This window comes from Dissoconium aciculare (genome assembly GCF_010015565.1).
Source record: "Dissoconium aciculare CBS 342.82 unplaced genomic scaffold K489scaffold_7, whole genome shotgun sequence".
NCBI lineage: Eukaryota > Fungi > Ascomycota > Dothideomycetes > Mycosphaerellales > Dissoconiaceae > Dissoconium > Dissoconium aciculare.
The window spans coordinates 1,468,081-1,481,775 of NW_022984957.1; the positions used below are offsets into that span (position 1 = coordinate 1,468,081).

Sequence of the window (13,695 nt, forward strand, 5' to 3'; positions counted from 1 at the left end):
AACCCCTTCCCAAGGTTGGCGTCGTAGCTCAGCCCAGCTCTCTCTCTCTCTCTCTTTCTCTCTGTGTGTCTCGATCGGGATCCCCGTTCATGCGGAAGCTTTCGTCGTCAGAGGAGAAAAGGGAAACAGAGAAGAGATGGACCTGTAGTCAATGCAGACCAGGCAGCTCCTCCTCCAACCCTCCGTGTCGACCAACAACCGGTTTTCCCGGGGAGAGATCGGAGCTCGCGAGGATATAAGACCTTGAACCATCCTCAACTGTCCGACCTGACTCTCTCTTCTCCCTCTCCAACTTCCACATCGAAACACATTCCTCCCTTTCAAAAACACACACACACACACACACATATATACCCGATCCCAACCGCCTCTTTCTTCGCAACCATGTCCAACTACAACAACAACGACGACAGCTATGGCAGCTCCGGTGAGTTCCCTCAATAAGAGATGATCATCACCATCATCGGACGACAAGATCCCTCTATTGAAAAAGAAAAGAAGAAGAAAAAGAAGAAGAAGAAGAAGTCGATCAAACTGACCAAACCGACCACCAGGCCGTCAAACCGGCTCATACGGTGACGACAACAGCAACACCGACAGCTACGGCGTAAGTCCTCTCCCTTCCCAAGTCCCAGATTCATCGTTGCTCCAACACCTTGTACACCTGACCAAATAATTGACTGAGATCCCGCAGTCCTCCGGCCGCACCAACAACAACAACTCCTCCTCATACGGCAACACCAGCTCCGGCATCAAGCGCAACAACGACGACGACTCCTACGGCAGCTCCGGCCGCACCACCGGCGGTCTCGGAGGAAACTCCTCCTCTGGTCTCGGCCGTGACAACAACGATGACTCCTACGGCAGCTCTGGCCGTACTGGCTTGAACTCCTCTTCCGATGATACCTACGGCAGCTCTGGCCGCACTGGCTTGAACTCTTCCTCCGACGATACATATGGCAGCTCCGGCCGCACTGGCTTGAACTCTTCCTCCGACGACACCTACGGTAGCTCTGGTCGCGGCAGCGGCAACACCACTTCGGGTCTTGGCCGCAACACCGATGATGACTCCTATGGCAGCTCTGGCCGCACCGGTCTGAACTCCTCTTCCGACGACACCTACGCCAGTGGAAACCCCATCGGCGGTCTCAGCAGCCGCACTGGAAACACCGACAGCTACGGCTCGTCCAACACCAACACCTACGGCTCATCCAACACCGACAGCTATGGTGACTCGGTGAGTTGACCTTGCCTTTCTCCATTCTCTCGAATATTGACTGATTTCTCGGATAAAGAACACCACCAGCAGCTACAACAAGACCGGCAGCTCCGGCCTCGACAGCAGCGACACCTACGGTAGCTCCAACACCACCACCGGCTATGGCGGCAGCAGCAACACCGACAGCTACGGCAGCTCCAACAACAACAACAGCAGCACCTACGGCAGCTCCAGTGAGTATCATCCCAATCTAATTCTCCTCTAACATGGTAGACATAACCATACTGACCCGACAATGCAGACAACAACTCCAACAACAAGAACGACTCCACCGTCGGCAAGCTCATGGAAAAAGCCGGCGGCCTCCTCAACAACGAGAAGATTGCCCAGAAGGGCCACGCCAAGCGCGAAGAGGCAGGTCTCGGTCAGGACGGCAGCAGCAACACCTACGGCGGCAGCAGCAACACCTATGGCAGCAGCAACACCAACAACAACAACGACTACTAGATCGTTTTTGCCTTGGATTATGATACCGACGTTTTAATGACGATGGGAAAAGAAAAGAGAAAGGAAAGAGGGGGACATGGAATCGGCCGGATGGAGTGATGGCACGGACGGATTTTGTATTATTGAGGGAAAAGTGAGACCTAAAAAAAAGGATACCCAGTGACTTTACTTATGACCACTTCTCTTTTCTTTCTCCCAGTGAAGATATGATTTGGCCATGATGCCTTGGTCGGTAGTGATGGGATTTGTTTCTCGACCTTCTTCTGCTGCTGGTGCTGGAATCTCTCCAGCTTCCTCCGCGTGAACCACGTATGGAATACACCCCCCACCTTTTTCGTCGTCATTCCCACGAGCTTGACACGCGCAGCCGGGACGCGACGCGTTTCTCTCTCTACACTCCGCACAGTAATATACCCCACCTTTCCCTTCTTCTGCACAGACGGAGAGATCACGCATCTCACTCACTCACCCACTCACCCACTCACCCAACGAACCCCATCTCCCGTCCAGCAACCCAAAAATCGAAGAACAACTAACGACCGCAGCCCTCATCACCGAGCCAAAACCCAAACCAAACCAACGAGCCCACAAAAAAAGAAAAGATAAAAGAAAAATGGACATCTCCGACATCCTCACCTCCATCTCCCACCCCACCACCGCCGCCAACCTCACCTCCGCCTCGCACAGCAACAGCAGAAACAACAACAGCAGCAAGCCGCACCCCCGCGCCCTCGACCAACAAGCCCTCACCCGCGCCTGGATCAACGAGCGCGTCGCGCCCGAACTCCTCCCCTACCCGACCGCGCTGGTCGAGCGCTGCACGCGCGCGGTCGCGGGGCAGATCGAGGTCTTGGAGGGCATGGCCTCGGGGGGATATCAAGATGATGGAGGAGGAGGTGGTGGCGGTGGCGGTGGTGGAGGTGTTTTCGGAATGGTCGTCCTGCAGACCGAGTTGGAGCGCTTTCGGTTTTTACTCCGGGGGTTCTTGAGGGCGAGGATCGCGAAGGTGAGTTTTGTTTTTTTCCCTCTTTTCTCCTTTTTTGCTTTTCTTTTTTCTTTTTCTTCTTTTGGAAGGGTTGGGATGATTAGGAACGGGAGGGAGGGAGGGAGAAGAGGAAGTGGAAGAGGAAGTGGAAGAGGGAGAGGAAGAGGAAGAAGAGGAAGAAAAAGAAGAAGACGAGGGAGAAGAAGGATAAGAAGAGGAGGTTACTATGTGATAAGAGACGGGAATGAGGGAATGCGGGAAAGAAGAGAGATGGGAAATGGTGTCATCACACAAGAGAAGATAGAGAGAGAGAGAGAAAGAAGGAAAGAAAGAAAGAGAGAGATGAAAGAGTCGAAGGGCGATAGGAGTCATACAGAGAGAAACGAGGAGGAAGAAACAAGATATAGAGATATAGACATAGACATAGATATTTAGGAACAGTCGGATGTAGTAAATATATATATACATCAGCAATGAAAATGCGGAGTTTTCTCCCAAAAGAAACCCAGCCTTCCTCCTCTCTCTCTCTTCTCCTCTCTCTCTCTCTCTCTCTCGACTGCTGCCTACAACCCTTCCCATAAAAAGAAACAACGCCTCAACACCGATTACTCACACATACACTCTCTCTTATAACAGATCGACCGACACCCCCTCCACTATCAAACGCTCCACCTCCAATCCACCACCACCACCACCACCTCGACGACAACAAAAAACCCCCAACAGCCGCTCCTCTCCCCCCTCGAACACCAATATCTCACCACCCACTCCGCCCTCCTCGCCGCGCACCACACCGCCTGCTTCCTGTCCAGCTTCCCGCCGCAGCTGCAGCGCCTGGACGACGCCTCCGGGGCCTCGTCCTCGTCGATGCGCGACCGCCCGGACCTGGACGCCGCCGTCTTCGCGCGGGTGCTGAGGGACTGCCGCGTGAGATCCCTACCGGATCCCGGGGAGGAGGAGGAGGAAGAGGGAGGGAGGGACGATGGCGATGCTGATGCCGATCTGGAGGTCCGCAGGGGCGATGTCTGGGTCCTGAGGTGGAGGAGCGTCCGACGCGCGGTCGGGCGGGGCGACGTCGAGTTGATTTGAGAACATTTCTCTCGGGGTTTGAAATGGTTTGGTCGGTTCTGTTTGCTTTGGGCATGATGCGTGCAAGGGATGCGTGGAGGGAGGGACAGAGTGGGAGAGAGAGAGGGATGGAGGGAGAGGAAACATGTCGGATTCTTCTTCGATCAGACCCTCTTTTTTTCCCCTTCCAATCTCAGAATTCGATTGAGTGTTTCCTCCTTCTTCTCACAGGGGGAAAATCAAACAAAAAGTTCGACGGACCGGTCCTCCCATGAGTTCATGCCGCCCATGCCTCGAGTAGCGAACATGAAAAAGAAAAAAACAAAAAAAAGAGAAAGTGAAGGAAAAAAAAGCGAGGGTTTCTACTATACTCTCTCTCTCTCTCCTCCCCATCGCATCGCATCGCATCGCATCGCATCGCATTCTCCCAGATCACACACCAATTTCTTTTTTCGAAATCAATGCCCCTTCAACCACGCCAACAGCTGCCCAAACGCGACCCCCTGCTGCTCCTGGATCCCCGCATCCTCGTAATCGCCCCACACCGCGAAGCCATGCGGCACCCCCGGGAAGACCTCGACCTCGTGCTCGACCTTCTTCTCCGCCAGCGCCTTGACGCCCGCCTCGCGGATCTCGTCGGGGAAGAGCGAGTCGTCCTCGACCGCGACGATGGACAGCGGCACGGCGCAGTTCTCGAGGTCGGAGAGCGTGATCTGTGTGCCGTGGGCGATGGCCGCGACGGCGATCTCGGGCGCGGACCGCGCGTGGCCTTGTTCGATCTGGGAGTCGCTGGGGGTCTGTTTGGCGGGGTCTTCGTTGGTCGTGGTGGTGGTGGTGGTGGTGGTGGATTTCGCGTCGGTGGCGGCGGCGGCGGCGAGGAGGAGGACGTATTTCGCGCCGAAGCAGTAGCCCACCGCGTGCACGCCTCCCCCGTGCGAGACGGCGTCGGCGAATTCCTCTTTGATCCCGCTCAGCGCTCTGCGGAGGATGGGCAGCACCTTCTCGGGCGTGTGTCGCGCGAGCCACATGTCGATGGAGAAGGACTTGGCGACGCTGGCGATGTTGAGCTTGATCTGTTCGATCACGCTGGGGTTCTCTTCGGCGGCATCGGTGCGGGAATTGGTTGCGGAGGAGGCTGGGTCGCCGGCGAACCTGTGAAGAGGGCCATGGTTTAGTCGGTGTTGATTAAAAACTTGGTGGGTCACTTTGGGATTTTCCGTTGGGTATGATTCAGGGAAGGGAGGACGACTGACTGATCGGGCATGGCCACGACGAACCCTTCGGCGGCATATCTGTCGGCTTGGATCTGGTTGTTGACGCTGTGGATTCCGGTGCCGCCGGTCAGGAAGAGGAGCAGCTTCGAAGGCGAATGAGGGTAGTCGGCCGGCTTGGAGATGTACACTTCTACATCGTTGTATTTGGCAATTTCCTGGAAGACGAGAATCCTTCAGTATACCCTCGCTGAGCATGTACATCGTTGACGAAATGATGGAGGGAGGCAGGGTTGGTTCATACTCCGGTCGGTTGTTCACCCGCAGCTGTGAACTCAGAAATGACCTTGTCAGCCTTCGCGACATAGCCTGGAATTGAGTCCCTAGAACTGGCGTGGCAATCTTACGTGTCGGGCGATCCTTGATACAATGCTCCTGTGATATGGTCAGTCTTTGTCTGGATTCTACGGTTTCTCTCCCGAATCGAATGTACATACTCCCAGACTGGCCGCGCCTTGATCGGGCTTGGAGTCGCCTGCAATCACACTCGGCGACTCCTGCGCGTCGCTTTCGGGCGCCTTGGTGGCCACATCTGCGTCCGCCATGATTACTTGCGGTCGTGGTTAGGGTTCACTGTTGTCGTATAGCTGAATCGCTGATGGTGGTGGACGAGGTCAGTATGGTGAGCGCAATGCAGGGACACATGAATATGTTGGGGACGGCGCGCTCTATGCAGCCGACTGTACCTACCTGACGTCTGAAGGGTAAAAGAGCCGAGCGTGTGTTTCCTGTTCACTACTCCTAAAAGTGGGCGTATGCAGAATTGATCAGACTCCCGAGAGACAACAGACAGAGAGACAGACAAATGGTCCAACAGAAGAAGGAAAGGAGGGGCAATCGCACGGCACGGCACAGTTCCAACCCACCTCGCCGACACACGAACCGTGGAACCTGACGATGACGGAGCCTTGCCTCCGATGGGAAGATGCGATTGGTCGGAGGTGGACCAGCACTAGGAAATTGTCACAAATGGAGGGGCACCGTCATCATCATCGTCGTCGTTGGTCTCAATTCGAGGGGATTGGTCTCTGGTCTGGTCTGGTCCGGCCCAGCTTACACCGCATGGAATCCTAGATGTGAGACAGTTTGGTATGTATAGCAATTTTCGGGGAACTGAACGGATCAAAAACACGTGCGGCATCGGTCGAATGCCGAGGGCAACATCAACATCCGTATGGATGGGCGAATGAAGAGTAGCATCTCTCACTGCGACTCCTCCTCCTCCTCTGGATAACGAGATGTTCGCAGTAGACAGGACAATAAGACCCTGGTAGCAGTCTGAGTAAGGCCGGCCCAAATACATCTGCATCATCAGGTAGTTCCATCTTCAGCGTGCAAAGACCAACGAGTCATTCAACCTTCACTGGAATTAATGATGACGAAATCTCGTCAATCGCTCGTGCGCCGTCTTCTCGAATGATAACACACAACCCAAAGAGGAACGCCATAATGTTTCTCACGACAAGGTTCGATTTCCGGCGGAAAAAAAGAAAAGAAAAAACAACGCCACCATCCCTCATATCGCCGTGCCCCTCTCGAAGCTCTCCCGGATATCCGCCGTATACTTGTTATAGAACCTGGCCAACTTCAAATTGAACTGCTTGTTCTTCTCGTTGATGAAGGTGATGTCGCCTCCGTTGTCGTCCGCCCGGCCCCGGTCCCGCCTCTTCTTCAGCCGGACCTCCTCCGCCTTCTTGATGTCGTCGACCAGACGGTCCACCGCCGCCCGGGAGGGTTTGCTGCTGTTGCCCGCGAAGGTCGTCTGTTGATCCGCCGTGCTGTAGAACGTGCCGTCGCGGTCCACCGCGATCAGCTCGCCGTTCTTCGTCTCCACGAGCTCCAGCCCCCCGCTCTGCACGGCGCGCTTGATCGCCGCGGATTTCTCCGCCTCGTAGGCCGACCGCCGCTCGTCCATCCCGCCGTTCTTCTCCAGGGAGCCGACCTGGCGCGAGTAGATCTTCTCCGCCTCCTGGCTCCAGTCCGCGAAGGCGTTCTTGTCGCGGTTGTTGGCCTTTTCGGCTTTCCGCGCGTCCCACCGTTCGCTCTCCTCGATCGTCCAGTCCCAGGCGCGTTTCCGCTCGAAGTCCTCGCCGCCGTCTTCGATCTCTGCTTTGAGGAGCTTGTGCGCGGCGATCTCTTTCTTGCGGTTTAGTGATGAGAGTTGACTGAGGTCGGTGCTGGCGCGTTTCGCTTCGTGTTTGGTTTCGTGGAGGTTGGATTTCCGGGAGGCTTGATTGCGCGCGCGCAGGGCGGCGAATCGTGCTAATCGGTCGGTCACGGGATCTGCTGTGGTGGTGGTTGCTGCTGTCGATGAACCCGCTGTCGAGATCGTTTCGTCCGCTTCAAGGTCGGTGCTCTGCGGTTCCTTCTGCGATTCCGTAGCATTGTCGTTGTCGGATTTGGCGCCTTCGGTGGCTTCTGCGAATCGTCGTTTCGAAGATTCCTCTGATGCGTCGATCGTGGGTGATCCTTTGCGTTTGAGCGATGATGACATTTCTGTGGCTGTGATGCTTGGAATAGGAGGTGTGTTTACCGTCCCAATCCGAGATGCAGATGATCTAGGTTCGAGTATTGGAAATGCGCTGTCGATATGGTTGCTTCACTTGCGCGTGTGTGAATGAACATGGAGGAGAGTTGGAGACACCCTAACGCCCATGTGTCGCTGCATGCCAAACTTTGACGATCTCAGCCTCTCCTATCGCGTTCCGTATCAAATTGTCTCTTCACCTGCGCAGGGGGACCCTTTGACGTACGCGAACTGCGCCGACTGTCGCATTGCAGCCCAGCCCAGCCATATATGTCCGTAGCATTGTTCGGTCGAGTCGTCTATGCCGACTTCCACCGGGTATCGTGGATGCAAAAGTCCAGTCGCATTGGTTGACATCCTCGTCTTATTACACATGGATCAATTCCGCTCACACGATGGCGAGTCTGTCCATGTGGGGCAAACGTTTGGCGGCGACAATGCGCGTGAATGACGGCGATGTTGCCCTTTACGTCAGTCAGTGGAGAATATGGCCGAGGTCCCTCTAGCTTCAAACCAATACAGTATCTTTTCGCCGTCCTCGAGTCAACATTCTATGTGTCAGGGATTGGAACACGCATAATCGCACCTCAGTCGCCTTCCTGGAATCCGTCAAGAGTCAAAAGTGAAGTCTCCGTTCAAGCGTTTCCCGCATTAGAGCTGGTCTCTGTCTCCTCCAACATCCTACCGTTCACGACTGGCGCATTGAGGCCAGTTCGATCGGGATCTCAACGACGACCATAACGACGACGAGATCATGGCACATGTCGAAGCCCCCAATGGCATCGTTCTATACTGGTACAAAGCCTCACCTTATGGTCGCCGGGTAGCATGGTACCTCGCGCTGCGCAACATCGCCTATGCACAATGCGTACGTCGTTCTTGCGGAAAACCCCATCATTCCCAACACCCCGATCCAGCAGCGACCATGAACGACCTAAGACGGAACCACACACTGACCCCCGACAGCTTCAACCACCCTACCTGCCCCGACCCGACCTTGACGCCCTAGGGATCCAATACCGGCGCTCCCCCATCATGGCCATCGGGCGGGACATCTACGTCGACTCGCGGCTCATGATCTCCAAGCTCGACAGCCTCTTCCCGGCATCGGCCTCGCACCCGGGGCTCTCGCACCCGCAGCACGCGGGCCTGGCGTCCCTGCTCCAGAAACTGTCGACGGAGAGCGCCTTCTCCCAGGTCGTGCGCCTGATCCCCGCGGAGAACCCCCTGATGAAAGACGCGAAGTTCCTCAAGGACCGGGAGCAGTTCGGCGGCGGCCGCGGCATCAAAGCCAGCCCCGCCGCGAGGCAGGAGGCCACCGTGCACATGCAGCAGATCTTCGCCATCCTGGAGAGCCTGCTCGCCGACGGGCGGCCGTGGATCGCCGGCACGGAGGAGCCTTCGCTGGCGGACCTCGAGGGCGTCTGGCCGATCGATTGGTGAGTGCGAGATATCCCCCAGCCGCGGTGGCGTCCGGTCCTGGAGCCGATCGCTGACGAGACCCAATGTTCTTCCTGCAGGTTAATCGGACTCCGGCCCCCGAGGGAGCATTTCTCCGCCGAGAGATTCCCGCGCGTCTACGCCTGGCACGCGCGGTTCCGCGCCGCCGTCAAATCGAAGTCGTCCGCGCAGGCCGCCGGGGTCCCGTCCCTCACCGGCGTCCAAGCCACGCCGCTCGTGCTGAACGCCGCCTTCGCCGAGCCCCCGCATCTCTTGAGCGTCGACGAGACCGATCCCATGCGCCTGCGCGCCGGCGAGGTTGTGGAGGTCTTCCCGACCGATGGCGGTGGCTTCTTCCATCAGGATCGGGGCACGCTGGTGGGGCTGAGTGCGGGCGAGGTCGTCATCGTGAAGAGCGTCAGGGACGACATGGGTGGGGAGAGGGAGGTCAGGCTGCATGCTCCTCGGTGGCAGTTTAGGATTCGGAGGGTGAAGGCGAAAGAGGAGGGTGGCGGTGGAGAGGCGAAATTGTGATTGATTTCCTTCTAGGAGGGAGAGTATTGAGCAATTTCGGACGATGGAAGAATGATGGAGGGAAAGATAGCAGGGCCGGGATTTACATTTCATCCAAATACCGTCTCGCCATTTTCCTGCGTGAGAGTAGGATGGTCGTGTGTCTCGACGAGGGAAACTCCTCCTTTCCCCCCTTTCTCTCTCCCTCCCTCTCCATAGAATCTACCACGTCTCCTGCCAATATCTCCCCGTCTTCTCCATCTCCGCGAGAAACGCCTCCGCGTCCTCCACCGTCATATATCCCTTCGATCCAGAGATCTCCGTCACAGTCCGCGTCGCGGATCCATCCTCCGCCTCACCACTCTTCTCCTCCCGATCGTTCCCGTCCGAATTGTTACCCGCTTGCCCGGACAAGACCTCCACGAGCGCCTGCCGGACCCCCTTGGGCATATTCCCGCTCGACCCACAGACATACACCTTCCCCGCCCTCTCGACGAGCAACTCTCGGATGCTCCCCGCCTGCCTGCAGATCACGTCCTGGACATACTCCCGCGGGAATGCCTGATCGCGCGAGAAGGCGGTGAAGTGTCGCAGGCCCGCGGAGATCGCGAGGGTCGTCCATTCCGCGTGGAAGAAGTGATCGGCCGTCGAGGAGCGGCAGCCGAAGATGAGCATGTCCTGGGCGAGGGGGGGAGGAGGAGGTGGGGACGATGATGGCGATGATGACCAGGCGAGACGTTCGTGGATGAGGGCGCGGAGCGGTGCCACGCCGGTCCCGGGGCCGATCATCAATGCGGGCGTGGCGAGGTCCGAAGGCGAGGTGGCGAGGTAGCCTGGATGCAGGCCCATGGGGATGGTCATGCCGGCTTCCCAGGTGGCCATGTAGCGGGTGGCGACGCCGTAGCGGGGGCGGTATTTGATGATCGGGCTGGGAGGGTTGACGATGGCGACGAGGAGCTCGACACGGGACTTGCCGCCTTCTTCTGTGGTGGTGGTTGGGTCCTGTTTGAGGGCGCCGCCGCTGGCGATGCTGAATTGGCGGCCGCGGAGGAGGGGGAGCGTGGTGAGTATGTATTGCCAGGGCAGTTTGAGGGTCGTGAAGTCCATCATTACTTCGAGGATGGTGCGTTTCGGGCGTGTGGTGTAGTCCCATAGCTCGTCGATCAGGGTTGGGTCGGCGAGTTCGAGGAGGCGGGTCTTTTGGTAGGATTCGTCCTCGGTGTCGGTACGGGCGAAGTAGACGAGAGAGGCGAAGAATGATCTTCGAGGGATGGACATTATGTCGAGGACATTCTCTAGGAGCCATCGAATGGTGAGGCGCGTGTTGGAGAGGTTGAAGGCGCGCAGTGGAGATAGCGGACCTGGTCCGTGTTTGTGATTGGAATCAGCGACCAACTGTAGAGGTTGGTCCGCGATATCTCTCCATTCCATCAATTCGATGAAGTGGTTGACATCTTCAGGGAAGTTTTTGGGGTATATGACAGCCACTGCTCCAGGTCCGTATGAAATGGGCTCATCGGTGCGGAGAACGATATGCCTTACATCCTGAAAATGATCCGTTGCTGTAATGCGACTGTTACTTTCGATGAATGCCGCATGGGCTCCATGGACAGGGACCAAAGACTTCGACGGGGCTGTCAAGGTGACTGAGTCGTCTTGCAAAGGCACTTTCTCTGAGACGGTGTCATCCAGTGCCAGTCGCCAGTGCGGCTCCACAAACTCATCCGCTGGAATCGGTTCTACTCCAGTTGGGAGTGGAAACCGTTCCAAGAGCGTCTCCCTCAACAAGAGCATCCACTCCCGCACTCCAGCGCTGTGACCTTCAGGATGCTGTTCATTGCCTTCGCCGCGCTCACAGAACGATTGCGCACCGAGCTGCACCAGTCGAGCATGCAGCGCTCGATGGGAGACATTATACTGCGGATATGAGCTGTCTCCGAGACCAAAGGACGAGAATCGGAGTCGAAGGAGAATCCCTGGTTTGAGGGCACTGCTCAGGAGGCGTTTCCAGAAGGCACGCGCGTTCTGAGGTACCTCGCCCTGACCGGTCGTGGAGATCACAAAGATGACGACGGTCGGACGCAGCAGATCCCGAAGAGGCACGGCGTCGAGATCGAGCAAGGTGGTCTGGAAGCGAAGTCGTTCGGTCAGGCGGGAAACCTCTTCGGCGACATCTTGAGCGTTGCCCGTCTCGGAACCGTAGAGGATCAGAGCAGAGCGAGAGGACGGGTCGTTCGATGATTTCGGCGCCGACGCGGTGACGCTTTTGAGTGAGGAATGGTCAGTCGGGATCGAAGGCGTGACTTGAGGCCCGGCATGTTGGATCAAAGCATGTGGAAATTTGAAGGTTGCGCAGGATTTGTGACGAGCATTGACTCACACGCTCGAGCTTGTCATGAAGCCGACAGCAGCAGCAGCAGCAGCAGCAGCCTTGATGTGAGACTCTTGATAATGTTTTTTGCTGGATGATCTGATGTCGCAGAAAGATGATTATTGTACAGTAAATGTATCATGCATCATTCTCAAAAGAGTGATGTTCTAGAATATTGCCGCGACGGTGAATTATAGGCAGCCCAGGTGATTCCGTTACATTATTGTTAGGACCGATGTTCGGGCGGATCATGAAATCTCGAGCAGCTACAACGGCGAACTCCTATGCCAATACGAATATGCGTATCATCATTACCATTTTCGTCACACGAAAGGGACCCGATCCGCATCTATGTGTACTGGCGACATCTCTCATATCACGATCAGAGATGGTCCGTCGATGAGCAATTATTGTCAGAGTGTCTCCGTCTCTATCTCTCTTTGTGGCATAAAAGAGTTCAATGAACCGAGGATTGATCCTATATTCTAAGGAAAACTTGATAGACAACATAATAAGTGACCTGGATGATACTCCTCCGACGACCATCCACCTGGTTATACACAGTTGGAGAATCATGTTTTCGCCCCTGATCGATGATATTGTTATACAGCACAGTATGGGCGTTTTCGGTCTATCTCGAACTATAAGAAATGTCGCTGACGTCGTTGAAGTTGGTCTACTACTGGACTCGACCTATGTGAACTGTGAGCACCTGCAGAAATTCACCCAGACACGTGACGAACTGCGACATCGGGATCGTTGCGGCGAGCACTCACCGACGTTTTGTACACTCGCTGGGCATGAGCCACACAACACCGTCGGGAAGCCACACTCGTGCCTTTGCGAACCAGTGGCGGCGGGAGAAGGACGAGGAGAATAGCACACAACGGGTCCACTATCCACACTGCAGTCACAAGACGGACGTTGAGGACCAGATTCTAGATCATGTGTCGAGACCAGTTCCGTTCGTCGGCAGGCAGGCCTCACATCGTTCGTGCGGCTCTGCGGAGAGTTTCCGATTCGTGCACGGAGGGTCACCACGCTGGGCGCCAGTCCAACGGTCGAGCCAGCGATAATAATCCAGAGGATTAAGTTCGAAGTGATTGAGGCTGTCGACATCGTAGGCGCTTGCATCGATCCCCGTGATATGGTCTTCGCCATATTTGTCAAGCCATAATGGGGATCATCCAGAACCTCGCTTAATTTGGTGATGATAAAGGGAGGAGATTCATACCCATCTCCCTGCAGCCGTGAAGAAACAAGCGTGGGAGGGACAAATTTGTTGTCGTGTGCTTCCTTGCCGTAATCGCATTATGATGCCTCAGGACCTACCTGTATGGATTGTGCTTGCCGTACATTCCCAGACAAGACACACCTCTGTACCGTAGCTAGGTAGTCGACATGACCGCCCGGGCGTGATTGACAGCCCATGGCATTCCCAGGTTGCAGGTGTCTCCACCATCCCAGGGCAGATGTCGGAGGGTTCCAGAAAAGGCTCTCCGGCATTAATCATTCAGTGCCCGTACATGAAGCACACGTGACGCCCATTTCACCATCACGACTACCTACCTAACTAGTAAGTATGTAGATACAGATTCATTCAGAGCTGGTTTATTGGAAATTGCCATCGATGATGATGTGGACATCAGGCAGGAATACGCTGTTGTGTCACATCATACGTGGCGATGAGGGACTGGACTGGTGCATGCGGTGTCCACAACGCGACGACCTGGCCACGGCGACCACGACGACGCCTTGGAATCCTTGTACTGTAATCACAAGCAATAACAGCAA

General features: G+C 56.0%; 6 protein-coding genes across 6 annotated transcripts; 3 read left to right on the forward strand and 3 right to left on the reverse strand.

Annotated features, from left to right (window-relative positions):
• The first annotated feature begins 335 nt into the window (after nt 1-335).
• On the forward strand, nt 336-1,886 carry K489DRAFT_381194 (uncharacterized protein). The gene is made up of 5 exons (XM_033605059.1): nt 336-427; nt 555-607; nt 695-1,237; nt 1,296-1,452; nt 1,521-1,886. The coding sequence occupies exons 1-5, from the start codon at nt 385-387 to the stop codon at nt 1,724-1,726; spliced, it is 1,002 nt and encodes a 333-aa protein (XP_033459472.1). The 5' UTR covers nt 336-384; the 3' UTR covers nt 1,727-1,886.
• Nucleotides 1,887-2,339: 453 nt separating this feature from the next.
• Nucleotides 2,340-3,800, forward strand: K489DRAFT_371274 (GINS complex, Sld5 component; the record flags this gene model as incomplete). The annotated part of the gene is made up of 2 exons (XM_033603225.1): nt 2,340-2,732; nt 3,348-3,800. The coding sequence occupies 2 exons, from the start codon at nt 2,340-2,342 to the stop codon at nt 3,798-3,800; spliced, it is 846 nt and encodes a 281-aa protein (XP_033459473.1).
• A 247-nt stretch (nt 3,801-4,047) lies between these two features.
• K489DRAFT_242888 (dienelactone hydrolase) lies at nt 4,048-5,867 on the reverse strand. Its single transcript, XM_033599891.1, has 6 exons — nt 5,741-5,867; nt 5,488-5,645; nt 5,398-5,425; nt 5,295-5,317; nt 5,033-5,208; nt 4,048-4,931 (listed from the first exon to the last, which is right to left on the reverse strand). Exons 2-6 carry the CDS (start codon nt 5,593-5,595, stop codon nt 4,238-4,240), a joined length of 1,029 nt encoding a protein of 342 aa, XP_033459474.1. The 5' UTR covers nt 5,596-5,645; nt 5,741-5,867; the 3' UTR covers nt 4,048-4,237.
• A 225-nt stretch (nt 5,868-6,092) lies between these two features.
• On the reverse strand, nt 6,093-7,687 carry K489DRAFT_381199 (SYF2-domain-containing protein). Its single transcript, XM_033605060.1, has one exon. It carries the CDS (start codon nt 7,542-7,544, stop codon nt 6,567-6,569), a length of 978 nt encoding a protein of 325 aa, XP_033459475.1. The 5' UTR covers nt 7,545-7,687; the 3' UTR covers nt 6,093-6,566.
• A 644-nt stretch (nt 7,688-8,331) lies between these two features.
• Nucleotides 8,332-9,515, forward strand: K489DRAFT_308033 (uncharacterized protein; the record flags this gene model as incomplete). Its single annotated transcript, XM_033600608.1, has 3 exons — nt 8,332-8,445; nt 8,544-9,016; nt 9,098-9,515. Coding segments are annotated over 3 exons (1,005 nt in total), but the record flags the coding sequence as incomplete, so codon positions are not given.
• Nucleotides 9,516-9,752: 237 nt separating this feature from the next.
• On the reverse strand, nt 9,753-13,332 carry K489DRAFT_371278 (riboflavin synthase domain-like protein; the record flags this gene model as incomplete). Its single annotated transcript, XM_033603226.1, has 4 exons — nt 9,753-11,793; nt 11,911-11,974; nt 12,678-13,143; nt 13,234-13,332. 4 exons carry the CDS (start codon nt 13,330-13,332, stop codon nt 9,753-9,755), a joined length of 2,670 nt encoding a protein of 889 aa, XP_033459477.1.
• Nucleotides 13,333-13,695: the final 363 nt, after the last annotated feature.

What these genes read in the sequence shown, in the direction of transcription:
- K489DRAFT_381199 (XM_033605060.1), bottom strand. Translation starts at nt 7,544, where the DNA reads ATGTCATCATCGCTCAAACGCAAAGGATCACCCACGATCGACGCATCA.
- K489DRAFT_242888 (XM_033599891.1), bottom strand. Translation starts at nt 5,595, where the DNA reads ATGGCGGACGCAGATGTGGCCACCAAGGCGCCCGAAAGCGACGCGCAG. An exon ending in AAGGCGCGGCCAGTCTGGGA is followed by an intron (nt 5,426 to 5,487) that starts GTATGTACATTC and finishes ACCATATCACAG; the next exon opens with GAGCATTGTATCAAGGATCG. An exon ending in GTCGTGGCCATGCCCGATCA is followed by an intron (nt 4,932 to 5,032) that starts GTCAGTCGTCCT and finishes CCCTCTTCACAG; the next exon opens with GTTCGCCGGCGACCCAGCCT.
- K489DRAFT_381194 (XM_033605059.1), top strand. Translation starts at nt 385, where the DNA reads ATGTCCAACTACAACAACAACGACGACAGCTATGGCAGCTCCG. An exon ending in CGACAGCTATGGCAGCTCCG is followed by an intron (nt 428 to 554) that starts GTGAGTTCCCTC and finishes ACCGACCACCAG; the next exon opens with GCCGTCAAACCGGCTCATAC. An exon ending in CCGACAGCTATGGTGACTCG is followed by an intron (nt 1,238 to 1,295) that starts GTGAGTTGACCT and finishes TCTCGGATAAAG; the next exon opens with AACACCACCAGCAGCTACAA.